The sequence below is a fragment of the Tursiops truncatus genome, chromosome 16 (assembly GCF_011762595.2).
Source record: "Tursiops truncatus isolate mTurTru1 chromosome 16, mTurTru1.mat.Y, whole genome shotgun sequence".
In the NCBI taxonomy this organism is placed as follows: domain Eukaryota; kingdom Metazoa; phylum Chordata; class Mammalia; order Artiodactyla; family Delphinidae; genus Tursiops; species Tursiops truncatus.
In genome coordinates this window covers 82,798,699-82,812,620 of record NC_047049.1, presented here as the reverse complement: position 1 = coordinate 82,812,620, position 13,922 = coordinate 82,798,699, and the positions used below count along the sequence as shown (strand labels likewise).

At 49.0% G+C, this 13,922-nt stretch overlaps 1 protein-coding gene across 1 annotated transcript; it reads left to right on the top strand.

Annotated features, from left to right (window-relative positions):
* The first annotated feature begins 3,482 nt into the window (after positions 1–3,482).
* On the top strand, positions 3,483–13,712 carry RHOU (ras homolog family member U). The gene is made up of 3 exons (XM_019941638.3): positions 3,483–4,002; positions 5,558–5,616; positions 10,911–13,712. Exons 1-3 carry the CDS (start codon positions 3,750–3,752, stop codon positions 11,364–11,366), a joined length of 768 nt encoding a protein of 255 aa, XP_019797197.1. The 5' UTR covers positions 3,483–3,749; the 3' UTR covers positions 11,367–13,712.
* The last annotated feature ends 210 nt before the right edge of the window (positions 13,713–13,922 follow it).

Below are 13,922 nucleotides of genomic sequence, written 5' to 3'. Positions count from 1 at the left end.
TCTTGAATATGTCAAAAGATAGAAAAGTGAAAGGTACACAGTATAAAGTCTATTGTCATGGTTTTTACTATATTAGTTCCAAAGTATAAATTCATGATAATTAGTGCATTTGAAAATTAGATACTCTTTGCTAGTAGAACAGGTAAAAGAGCTTTACGGAAAAAATATACTAGAAAACGTGCTGGGGATAGAGAGTTTGGTGAAGCAAGGGTCATGCTTTTTTTTAGGAGATTAAGAGCAAGTGTCAGTAGGTTATTTTAACAAAGTGCTATGATAGTGATTAGGCATACGTTCACCAGTGTAAGGGCTCGGGTCCGGTGGGGGAATGTTCACAGCTGGGCTGGAGAGCCACGGAGGCACCAGAACTTAAGAGTGGAAGATTGCTTTTTGCCCACGTAAATGCCAGCATTTCCCAAATTTACCAAACCCAAGACACAAAGGAGACATTGCACGAACTATGCCATCCTGGTGGATATAGATGGGGAGTACAGGAGGGGTAAGGCATTCTCAGAGAACAAAGGAAAGGTCTTTCTTGTTAATTGCTGCAGGACTCATGTGCTCTAAAAATACTTTATAAAAGCAGAAAACAGAAAACAGCAACCTACTACTTTCCCCACATGATGTAAAGTGTCGGGTATGAGAATGAACAAAATAAAGTCCCTGACCTCATGGGGCTTGAACGGGGAGACAGACAGCAAACAAACAAGAGAACGCATCATATGATTTACTGATCTATTGTAAGATTTACCGATTGACCTTACAGTTGGAGGGGCGTCCACAGCCCCGGCCTTGGTCAGCACTGAGTTCCAGGCCATCTCCCTGCCTCTGGACTTGTGTATCACGGGCTGTAGAAAAGTCTTCTCGTAGTGGGCAGTTAGTTCTTTGGCTTTTAAATAAGGCTGCAGGGGGTTGATTAAATTGGATCTAGAAAGATGGGCCAAACGAGTGGAGTGGGACAATATTCGACATAAAAAAGGGAGCAAAGCAAAGCCGGGGGCTCCAGGATACAAAAACTACTATATGGCTAGAGGTCGGGGGAGACCCACATTTTGTAGGGCCTGAAGCTGATCACATTTGGAGGCCTTCTGTAAGAGAAAGGATAAAAATTTAAGGATAGGAAATTAGGTACAAAAATATTGATTTAAAATGAGACATGCATCACAATAAGCTATGCAATTTAAAAGGCCGACAAACACCATAAACTTCAAAAATAGCCACAAGAAAACATTTAATAAACCACCTGACACACCTCAATCATACTATTTTCCCCACATTTTTTCGCTGCATACCCTCCCCCCAGCTCTACTGAGGTCTAGTTGACAATGAAAAATTGTGCATATTTAAGGTGTACAACTTGATGATTTGATATATGGATATATTGTGAAATATTCAAGTGTGTGTGTGTGTGTTTTGCGAACACTCAAGATCCAGCTTAGCAGATACAAGCATACAATGTTGTTAACTCTAGTCACGTGGGTGTGCATTAGCTCTCCAGAATGTATTTATCTTGCATAACTGAAACTTTGTGTCTCTTGAACACAACCTCCCCCATACCCCTAGCTGCATGCCCTTTGACTACTTTTTCAATTTTGTAACGTGTTTTCTAGAGAAGAATGGAAATGTACTTCACATACAGGTGAACTTGCTGTTTGTGGTACTGTGACAGGTTTGTGTCCTCAAAAACGCAAGAATTCACATCAATTCTATTTCCCGTAAAAATGTATAGTGCATTTATAATCGTATATGCTGCAGTTAGAGTATATTCCTGAGGGGAGAGAACTTCCATTTTGACCAGGTGTAGGTGAGAGAGCCGACCCCCATCTAACAATACTATGTGTTTTATGATGGAAAGAATAGCCACGAACTACCGTCTGGCTTCAGGAAGCTATATCTAAACTCTGTGACTGCTTTGCTACTGGAACCTTCCGGTGCTGGGGAGAGTGGGAAAGTTCAGATGGATACCAGCAGTATACTGCATAGTAGGCACGTGACTGGCGGCCATTCCTACACCTGGGTGGCTAGAAATAAGGTAACTATATGTGGGAACTGAAAACCACACAGATACATCCCATCAGGGTCAAGGCTCATTCTTTGGGTCAGGCAAGTGCAAGTTTGGCCCCTTAAACTTTGCTCCCTTGTCTCCTTCCTTCCCTCACCTTGGTCCTGGCTCTGTATCCATTAAACGCAAACAAAATGTCTCCCCAACTTTACTTTACTTTGGCTTGATCCTCAGAATGTCCACTGCCACATCACAGCTTCTCCGTATGAGAAGTTAGAGTTGAAAGAGATAGTGGGATTAATTGGTGGTGGTTAAAATATATGATTTTGAAAAATTTACAAAAACATAACCATGTGTTCACACTGCTAGGGGCCCCAGGGCCTTGGAGAGGTTCTCTGCAAATGAGGGGCCATGGATTCAAGGCTCCAGCCTCTTGGTAAATCCACCTCTGCATTCCAACTACAGCCACACTTCCAAGGCTGAGTTTATCACTCTGTCTTATTTTTGCTTTCAAGGACACTGGGTAAGAACTCAGGCTCTGGAGCCAGACTACTTGAATCCTGGCACTGCCAATTCCTCGCTTGTGGGACCTCAGCATTTTATCTAATATCTCTGTGCCTCGGATTTTCTCATTCTATACCCATAAGATGGGTATAAGTAATGATAAGATGACAGGAACTAGCTCATGCTGAGTGCTTACCAGTGTCTGGCACGTAAGAAAGGATCGATGTTTATTAGCTACTGTAACTTTTATTATTAGTATCACCATTCGTGTTCACAGTATGTGCCTCTTCTCACACCACAGTGCAAACCCCGAGGAGCCTTTGTGTCCGGACTAGGCCCAGAAAGGCTTCCCTGTCTTTCCGGATGGACTGCTGACTAGATGTAGAGGAAGGAGTCACAGATAAACGGATTCCCCACCACCACCATAATACTAACGTCACCACATTACATTTAAGCAAATGTAGGAATTGGGGCTATAAAGACATTTGCTGGTTCAGGGCACGCCAAAGAGAAAGTCACACGAGCATTAACAAAGGACCTGACGTTCTTTTGCTCTCAAACGACAGAATACATTACTTTGGAAGAAGAAAAATCACACGACGGGCAGCGGCTAGACATTAAACGAAAAGTTGGCTGTTAATTCAGCCTCCTTCCGACGACTGTCCCCCAGGCATTTCACTGCCCCCCTCGGGTGCAGCGCTGTGGCCGAGGAGGCCGGGACCGCGTGGAGAAGGGGGCGAGGGGCGCAGAGCCCGGAGGAGCCTGGCCGCCGGCCGCGTGGACGCAGGCGGCGGGACCGCGGGCCTCTAGGCGGTGGCGTCAGTGTCGGCGCCGGGAGGAGCTGCCCTCTGCCGGCCCGGCTCCTCGGCGCCGCCCCAATCGGGCGTCCGGCGGCCCCCCGGCGGCTGTCTGGGTCCCCCGCCCGCGGCCGCGGTCCCGCCCCCCGCGCGCCCGGCTCCGGCTCCGGCTCGAGCGCAGAGCGCGGCACGCAGGCGGGGGCGCTGTGGGCCCGGCGCGGTGAACGAACGGCCGCCCCGCCTCCTCCCCGCGCCCACCCCCAGCGCGCCTGGCCGCCGGGAAGCGGGAGGAGACAGCGCGGGGCTCCGCGCCGCTCGGCCCGCAGTCCTCGGCCGCGGAACGGAGCCGGCGCCGCGCGAGCCCGAGTCCAGCCCGAGCCGCCCGGCCGCCTTTGTCTGCACCTCGCGCCTGGGTCGGGGACAGCTCCCCCCGCGGCGGGCGCGGGCCGATGCCCCCGCAGCAGGGGGACCCCGCGTTCCCGGGCCGCTGCGAGGCGCCGCCCGTGCCGCCCCGCCGGGAGCGTGGGGGGCGCGGGCCCGGGGCGCCGGGGGGCCGGGGGCGCGCGGGCGGCGCGGAGGGGCGCGGCGTCAAGTGCGTGCTGGTCGGCGACGGCGCGGTGGGCAAGACCAGCCTGGTGGTGAGCTACACCACCAACGGCTACCCCACCGAGTACATCCCCACCGCCTTCGACAACTTCTCAGGTGAGCGGGGCCGGGGCCGGGGGCCTGCGGGGGGCGTGGGGCCGCGGGGACCGGGAGCCTTAACCCTGGCGCGGGGAGCGGCGGTCGCCTCGCCATTCAGGGGCAGACGGTGGGGTCTAACAGGTCGCGCCCAGGTGGCCTGGTCAGTTTCCTGGGTAGAGAAGTTGCGTCAGGTCGACGTTGCTGGCGCTGCTGCCGGGTTTCGATCGGAAGGTGACGCGCAGGTGCCATTACCTGTGGCCCGAGGGTCCGTCCTTTCCTGTTGGTGGCTCCCCTCCCGAGGGCGTCTCCACTTTTAAAGAGCCGCGGAGACGGGGGAAGAGAGTGGATTTAGTGGAAATGGCACTAGAAGCACTAGGGAGGACCGAGGTTTGGATTAAACCTGGAGAGTAAACACAGCTTCTTCCCTCCGAGCACCAACGCTTCCCCTGCCCCCGCTTCCACCGCCCCCATGGGCTCTGTTTCTGAGTCTTAGTATCTTTTCAGTATCTCTTTAAGCTACTGAAAGCTCTGATGTGTACAGTGCTATATCATTTGGTTTGGTAGCTATCAAGATAAAGGAGTCCTTATTCTTGATTTTTCAAGTCTTTTTGAAATTTAAGAAAAAGTTAAAATCCATGGAAGCTAGGGTGAAACACTTTCTCTTTTTTTTTTTTTAAAGCACACACACACACACACACACACACACACACACAGTCACACACAAGCTTCTCGATCTTTTGGAAAGTCATGGTGGCAAGGACTTGCTTTCTTCCACCTGGAAGGCACCCTAGGTAAAACAGTGCTGTGCTACTGGGTTTCCCACCTAAACGATACTGTTTTTTTCCTTTTTTTCCCTCCTCCCAACTGAGTAGTGTAAACATGTGTAAACAATTTAGAAAGTTGTATTGAGACAAAACGGAGTACTTCATTCAAATAGAAACCTCAGAGCCGCGCCCTGATGCAGGCCCCTCCCCAGATACCCCTTCCCAGTGGAAAGGTGGGAATGGTTTTCTTTCCTTTCCTTTTCTCTTTTAATCCGCTCTTTGAGCTGACATGGAGAGATAAGCTGTGCCCTCTTTTATAAGCAGGACAATGCGGGCAGCCTGTGTTTGCACGTGTTCTCAAAACAAGCCACACTTTTATGATAAACCCCAAAGTCACCGAACATTTCCCAAGGGAAAGCAGAATTATTTGTGAGATTTTTCCACTGACTTAAAGCTGCAAGGTTGGTTCCCACTTACCCCCCAGTGTTGTTTTTGGGTTTTTTGAAACAAGTGTGACAGGAAAATAAACCTTCTGGGGCTGGGAGAAGAGCGCAGGCCCTTCTGGGTGCCGTCAAAGCTTCTGGCCTCCTGCCTTCTCTGGGGCACGGAGCGAATTGCCCACCCTGCAGGTTTGGGTGCAGAAATGCCTCACGGGCCTCTTTGTTTTAGGCAAGTCTTGAATTCACTGGGGACCCAGAATAGGAGCTGAAGGGTTTGGAGTGAGAATGGTCATACAAATTAAAACTATCATTCTTCTGGAAAAGGTTAAAAGAGACCCCCCTGACAGTCCTTTTGGTCTTATTTTTAAGCTGTGGTTTCCGTGGATGGGCGGCCCGTGAGACTCCAGCTCTGTGACACTGCAGGACAGGTCAGTATCACATCGCTGCTCAGTGCTGGGCGAGGACAGGGCCTTTTAAAGCCCTTCACCCCCGCCCCAGCTGGGCCATTCTAGAGCCCCACCCCCACGTATGGCCCCTCACAGAGGGTGGTGGTGGGGACACAGAGCTCCGTGCCAATAAAACAGGGTTTGGCCCGGCTCTGTGTGGGCAGGACAGGGGAAACAGGGTCAAGAGACGTTCTTATCTTCTGGGAATTTCGGATCTTATTTACTTTCTGGTTTTTATTAAAAATTATCAATGTTGCTTTGTGCTCATTTCTCAAAGTAAGTTGGCCGTAGCTTACGATCATTTTATTAAAGGTCAGCAAGCCAAATACTTAATAAACTTACTCAAGAAGAAGATGGAGTTCACGTCAGTAAGTGTTAATGTTTCCCTTCCTGAGCATGGTTGGACTTGCTGGGGTTGCTCCCATCCCTTGAAGCAGAGATACAGCGGCCCAGGCTGTCCTGAGCTGGAGGAATGAATGAGCCGGGACCTGATCCTTCCGAATCGCGAACATTTATTCCTGTCTTGGCCAGGCACTTGGACAAGACAGCCAGGGAGCTGGTGGGAAGACCCGGTGTGAGGTCCCCTTTGGGGTGTCCCTGAAGAGCTCCAGGGACCCCGGTCCCCCCGAATGGTGTTCACGTCACTGAGTTCTCACCGTGCTCTGTGAGGGCCCAGGGTGCCGTCTCTTGAGTTAGCCAAAGTGACAAGTTACTAAGCATGTAGTCTCCCCAGCACTTGAGAAAGTGCTGGGGTACTTTGTCGGCAGGTAAAAGTGCCCACTTCACTTCTGAGGTGTCACACGACCATATACATTGAAGAAGAAGCTGGCTTTCCAGTGTCCCCAAGAACCTCCTCCACACCAGGGCTTCTCAGTTACTCACCCACTTGGGACAGCAAATCCAGTCAGGGCTTTGTTTTTCAAACCTCGATGTGACACAAAGACTGGGCAGCCTTGATCCCCAGCAGAACACTGGTTTGGCGGTGGCCACGGTGGCACACGTCATAGCCAAACCTCTTCTGCTCTGTCCTTACCCTTCCACTGGGGCTTCCCAGTTCCCCCTTTATGGGGAGCAGAAAAAACCAACCGGTCTGCATTTTCTTGCCTGTGGAAAAGAAAAATCAAAGAACACAGGCTCTTCTAATATTTAATCTTTCTGGACGCCCTGCTGCTATTTATAATGAAAGATTAATTGCTTTGTATAAAGATGTTTTTCCTACCTTGGGTCAGATTTTCTGATGTTTAAAATGAAGGCCGGGACTTCCCTGGAGGTCCAGTGGTTGAGACTCTGGGCTTCCAACGTGGGGAGCGTGGGTTCGATCCCTGGTCGGGGAACTAGGATCCCGCATGCCGTACAGCACAGCCAAAAAATAAAATAAAATGAGGGTCGAGTAGTGCCTCCGTAAACAGAGGCCTCCCTTTTGTAGCAAGATGTGGCGGCTGAACAGCCCGAGAATAAGACAGAAGGCGGGAGAACTCAAGACACCAAAGGGTGTGCTTATCTGGGACCCTTTAGGGAGGAGGAGGCAGCCCCGTGCAGGCAGCTGCCCACCGCTGGCTCGCCTGTCAGGTGTTGGTTCTGCTGGCAGACATGGCTTCCCGGGCTGGGGTTCCCTGCCTCATGCCTTCTCGGTGCCTGGTACAGAGTGGGGCTTCTTCACGGTTTGTAGAGTGGATCAATCAATAAATGGAGTGCTGGGTCCTGGGGGAGGCAAACTTTAAGTCATGGGCTTGCCGCTCAACAGACTTACAGTCTACCTGTTAGTAGAACTTGTGAAGGAAACCAGTGAGGTTACAGGAGGAGGACAGCAAAGTCAGCTCAAGGGGCAGGATGGGTAGACCCAGGAGGAAAATCTCTGAGCAATTTTGAAAGAGGAATAGGTCTTTTACCAGGAACACTATGTAGAAATGATCCTGAATTATCAAGGAAGAATTTAATTTTTTCCTTAATAGGGTCTGTTTCAAAGTCAGGGCATCAAGCGAATCATTTTAGACGTATTTTCATGGAAAAGGTTCATAATTCAGGAAATGAAAAGGTTTTGGTGCAAGTTGGTAAGCTTTGGTTTATTTGGAAATTATCCTTCTGCTCTCCCAGCAGTTATTCTTGTTTGTTTGTTTGTTTTTTGAATAGATCCATTGTTTTATTTATTTACTTATTTTTGGCTGCGTTGGGTCTTCATTGCTGGGCGCAGGCTTTCTCCAATTGCGGCCAGCGGGGGCTGCTCTCCGTTGCGCTGCGCGAGCTTCTCATGGCGGTGGCTTCTCTTGTTGCGGAGCACGGGCTCTAGGCACGTGGGCTTCAGTAGCTGTGGCACGTGAGCTCAGTAGTTGTGGCTCACGGGCTCTAGAGCGCAGGCTCAGTAGTTGTGGTTCACGGGCTCAGTAGTTGTGGCTCGTGGGCTCTAGAGTGCAGGCTCAGTAGCTGTGGCGCACGGGCCTAGTTGCTCCGTGGCATAGCTGGATCTTCCTGGACCAGGGCTCGAACCTGGGACCCCTGCATTGGCAGGCGGATTCTTAACCACTGTGCCACCAGGGAAGCCCTCCCAGCAGTTTTTTTGGTTGAGATTCACAGTATTTCTTACCTGATTAGTAAGTATGTCTAATTGTGTAAGGAATGAGGCCAACCGTCTACAGATTTGTAGAAAACCAGCTTCAAAAACTATTTGTGAAAAATACACAGCTGGTGAGATAAAGTCAGTTTTTTCCCTCTCGCCAAGTATCAGTATTTGCTTTGACCATAAGCAAAGCTGGGTAAGGTGGTAGTCCTTTCCTACCCTCCCTACTCCAGATCTGATAAACTACCTTTTAAGGGACTTGATTTGACACGTGCCATATTCCCTTCGTGTTGTCCCAGCCCGTGGCACTGCGCCCACCCCCACAGGCAGTTGTCATGGTAGCTTCCTGAGGACACAGCGACTCCAGCGACCTCCTTTGCAAAGTCCCAGAGAATGTGAGCACCGGTGGCCGTCGCCTAGGGACCAAACGCAGGTTTCACATAGCAGCTGAGAGCTGGGTAAATAACTAGAAATCGCTTCTTGTGCCTTGGAGTTTTCTTGTTGGGGGCTCAGTGAGCATGTAAGATGTTAAAAGGAGTTTTTAATGCTGTGGAAATTTCACTGTGATCAATTTCACACCACGTGAAATTGATCAGACTGAAAGAGCCTGACCAATAGCAGGTGAAAACTCTTCAGCCTTCTGAACCATGAGGCACTTGGGGAAATCTTTATACTTAAAAAAAAGAAGAAATCCGACTGCAGCTTGACTAGCACTGCTGTCCAGCGGCCTGTCAATCCCACCCGGCCCTGCCCTGCCCTGAATCCCAGGCACATCTCTGGGCCTCAGAACATGTTTCCTTGAGGGTCCATTACAGTTGGCCTTATCACACGTATGTGTGCTGCATTTATTTCAGCAGATAGCTAAGATTTCTGGTCAGCAGGATTTAATTTCTGCCTTGCTTCCCGAGTCCCTCAGCCAGAACCTCAGAGGTCTGGGAGCCAGATTGCCAAAGCCCGGTCACGAGGCCTGGGCCTGTGCTCACCTTTCTTTTTATTGGTAACGCAACCCCAGATCCAGGGCCCAGCAGGTGCAGTGACTGCCAGCAGCGCGGGCAACGCCTCCGTCCTGTGCTTCTTCCTTGCAGGCCTCCGAGAACAGAGGGAATGTTTCATTAAAAGATCCTCGTGGCTGGGCCGTGGGCCACCTGGATGGGTTTCTGTGTTTCTTCTTTCAGCACAGAGTTGGCACTAAGAAATCCAAGGCTTTTTTTCTTCTTTCTTTCTCTTTAACTTTTGCATGTAGAAGTCGGAGAAGTGGCAGTGACACGGAGAGAGGCCGTATTCCTTCCTGAGGAAGGACTTTAATACTGGTTGACTTTAATATTGTTACTTGGGTGTTGCCCCACAAACTGAAATACGGAGCCTCAGATGAGGAAAGTGAACTCAAATAAAAAGATCCAGGCTTCCCTTATCCCTAGAAAAAGGCCACAGATGCAGCATAACATGCACGTAAATAATAGCTCGTAAATAATCATATGTGTCAACTGAGCGGCAGAAACCTGGGTGACGTTTACCTTTTCCTTGCTGCTGGGAATCTGTTTGTCACCTTATGCCGGAGGATGGTTGGCACCCACATATAGAAATTTCAAATAGAAATGAGATGATGTAAATGTTTTCCTAGAAGAGAGATGAGTGAAAGCTTTCAGTTAGCTAAATATGGTGCTGCAGGGAACTCTAGGGTGTTTGATATAAAGAAACACTGATTTGGAGACAGATGTCCCTACAAGGGCTGAGGCCATGTCTGTCTGTCCCCAGCCAAATCCCCTGGAGTCTGGTGTCTGATGCGTGGTGCCTGGAGTCCCACATGCATCTCTGTTAGTGAGTGAGTGCGGCACGGCCTTCAGCAGCGTGGTGGGTGGTTGGTTTATATAATCAGCTCTAACTTGTTCCATCCAGTTCTCTATCCCTCAGAAGTTGGGTGGGTACACCCTTTCTCTGGTTCTTTATCCTCCCAAAGCTTCGTGCGTGGGGGCCTCTGGGATTCATGGAGAGAAAAGAAGGGAGGGAAAGTAAAAGAAAAGGAGGGAGGGAGAAAAAGATAAATCAAGAAGTGTTATATCCAGCAAGTGTGAGACTGTATTCACCAGTGTTGTATGTGACATTGAGAGGCACACATTCTCTGGGTCCCTAATGAGAGTGGCCAAGTCTGGGTCCTCAACTCCAGACCTGTGTCTGATTCCCATGATTCTGCACCGCGTGTGCCCTGAATGTGCCCTGGGTGTGCCCAGCGCAGATGGGATGGAACAGGCATGGCTCATCACTGCTGTGAGGATGGGCAGGGATGGGTCCTTACAGAGGCGCTGGGTTCACAGACTGGGGTTCCCTGGAGTCAGGGTGGAGCCCCGAGGATCAGCATGGGTACTGTGTTCGTTTTAAGAGCCTGACTAAGTACCAGAGTTGAAGGAGTGGGTCTGAGTTACTCTGTGCTGAAGCCTAGAGAAAGTAAATTTTATTTTGAAAATCCATCTAATTTAAGGACCTTTCCTATGGTAAATTGCAAGTAGGTCTAGAGCATCAAGGAAAATGTTGAGCACGTCGGGCAGGTTTCCAGGGGCTGGGAGCATTGCCCCACTTGGCAACAGGGGCCTTTTGAGGACTCTCGCTCTTCCTTCCATCCCTCGTGGGCTTTCTGTTACCTGCCAGACCCTCTCCAGAAAAACGGTCTTTGTGCTGATGAGAACTGATGTAAAAGATAACGTGTGGGTGTTTGGCTCGCTTGCAGGATGAGTTTGACAAGCTCCGGCCTCTGTGCTACACCAGCGCCGACATCTTCCTCCTGTGCTTCAGTGTCGTGGGCCCCTCCTCCTTCCAGAACGTCAGTGAGAAATGGGTGCCAGAGATTCGCTGCCACTGTCCCAAAGCCCCCATCATCCTCGTGGGGACGCAGTCGGATCTCAGAGAAGACGTCAAAGTCCTCATCGAGCTGGACAAATGCAAAGAGAAACCCGTGCCCGAGGAGGCGGCCAGGTTGTGTGCTGAGGAGATCAAAGCTGCCTCCTACATCGAGTGCTCGGCCTTGACTCAGAAGAACCTCAAAGAGGTCTTTGATGCAGCCATCGTCGCCGGAATCCAGTACTCGGACTCTCAGCAGCAGCCCAGGAAGTCCAAGAGCAGGACTCCGGACAAGATGAAGACCCTGTCCAAGTCCTGGTGGAAGAAGTACTGCTGTTTCGTATGATGCTGGTGGGGCCCCGACGGGCTGTGTTCCGACGAACTCCGCACTAGAGGCTATATTAGCTGAAACAACTCCTTTGACCATGTAGAACCTGTATAGAGAATGCGCGTGTATATGGATTATAGGAGATGCTCCAATGTATGTATCCTTTCTTGCCTTTGACCTTCTCGTTTGTTTGAGCCGAGGGATGAGATACTTATGCAAGAGGTCTTTGAAGTAAGTTAAGCGTTTGTCATGACTCTGGGAATTTAGAGCTCTAGACCATTGGATTAATTTATATCTAATATGAAAAGGCACCTCAGATCTGGGCGTCCAGAGTGAAATTTTGCCACGAGATAATGCACAGAAGAACAAAGAGGAAATGGCATGGTTAGCTGTCCCTTGATTGAGGGCCAGCTATGGTCAGAGTAACTCTTAGCTTTGAAACCTCATACTTTTCCCCCTTTTTTTTAAGGAGCAAAAATCTGAGAAAAAAAAAGAGAGAGACCTTTGCCTATAAAACCTCAAATCAGTCACTTTGGTTGTATTCTTATACCTGGTTGCTTAAGATTTAAAAGCAACCAACAAAAAAACATGCCACTAACTATGGTGCTGTGTAGACCAAAAAGGAAAAGTTGTTGATGGGAGTTTTTCATCCTGAGACCATATCAACAGCCAAAATGCCATGAGGAGTGTAGCAAGTGATAGCTCTGTTTTCTTTAGGGAGTGATTCACGTTGAGCTCACAGCATGGTATTTGCTGTCATACACATGAGCCAAACTGCCTGAACCTCTGTGATGACAGCGCTCAGGAGACCTGTCGGGGTTGTTTCTTACCTTCTAGGCTTCCCTTGCCCCATCTTCAGGGGCCGTGAACCCTCTTGCAAGGCCTGTAGCAGGCGGATGTTTGGGGGACATAAAATGTCCTTATTTTCCTGAAGTCAGCGTAAAGGTACTTCTTTGTGTACGCACGCAAACACGGATCTAGAGGTGGCCATTCTTGCTTCTGATTCAGACTTTTAAACAGTTAATGGGAAAAAATGTGGCCCCAGAAACAGCTGTGAGGGAAGCCTGGCTTCCTCTTTTAACACTTTCTGGAACAGATCTCTTTTTGATGATGCCTTGAGATGTGATTCTAGGTGTATCTTCACACATTTTGGAGCCCATGTTAAAACATGAGCGTCTCTTAGAACCTATTTTAATATGAATGTCTCTTGAAACCTATTAAAACAGCCAGTGAAATCCACACATGCCTTTCAGGGAGCTGGTGATAGAGACAGCGCCTCGTGTGGGATCGGTGGTGGCAGGGACCGCAGCACCCTTGCTCAGCTGTCTCCTCACTGTGGAACAGTCAGAAAACCACGGATTGGTGACATGTTTGTGTTCTTCCAGGTGGCGGTTTTTAGGGCTTCATGTTCTGGAGGGGAAAAGTGCCCAAAGTGCCAGAGAGCAGTTTTACTCTGGGATGGGGCTGCTTCTGAGATGCCGAGAAGTAGCTGAATGCATCAGATTGTGACGTCAGGCTTGCAGTGGTGATGCAGATCTACCAAAATCAGTCAGTAACTGGGGAAATCTCTGTAATGCCAGCAGGTAGAGGAGTTTATCTTTCTGTGGGTCTTGTCCTTTTTATGTTAAAAAAAAAATCCAATTTGTGTTTCTTTTTACAGAAAGTAAATGATCAGACTATACTTTAGGTTAGAGGCTTCTTTTATTTCTACTAGTAAATAAAATTAACTAATTTCCTTGTTTAAAAACTGAAAAACATGCTGTTTATTATTTATTTTTCAATACATTGAAATTGATATCATTGCTTCCTGAAGCGTTTAGTTACATCCTGAGTGAATAAAATTACTTCATTTGTGGAAATGCCCCAAATGGACCTAATGAAATGTGTTCGAAGCTTGGTGCCTGGCTCACCTACCCGTGAGCTTCCCAGACGGGGCTCTGCCTGCCCTGGTGTGGAGCGGGTGAGGAAGGGTTATTTGACTGGCAAGTGATTTCAAACAGTATTTTTATAGTAAAGCAAATGTCATGGAGTAAAATGCAAGTTAATTTTTAAGACTGAACACAAAACTTGAAAGAAATTTTATGCCTGTGACAGCATATGGGGCTCTTCTTGGTCCCCCGGTGGAGGGGGGAACCTTTGCCACCCTCTGCCTTTAGGGCCAGCGGTTGGTGAGGAACACCTCTGTGGTCCAGTCCCAGAGCTTTACTCATGTTTCATTTTCAGCCCCGCTTGATGCAGCCTGTACTATTAGTGCGAAAAACCCAGAAGGTTGACACTGAGATGCAACAGGTTTTAATATGTTGCCAAATTTATAGAAGAGTAAATGCACAATTGTACTCGAGGTTTTCCTCCATTTTTACTTCTTGGGGAAAATAAAGATTTGGGCAGAAAAGTTTTTAAAAGTATGTGCTCGAGTTAAATATAAATTTGATTCACTTCAGAGCTCAGACGTTGTTAAACTTACAGCTTGGTATCGAGGAGGACGTTTTATCAGAGTTGTGCTTTGGGAAATACCCTAGCATAAGTCCTGCGGTGTAGGCCCGTCATAATTTAACAATACAGGGTCCTCTACAA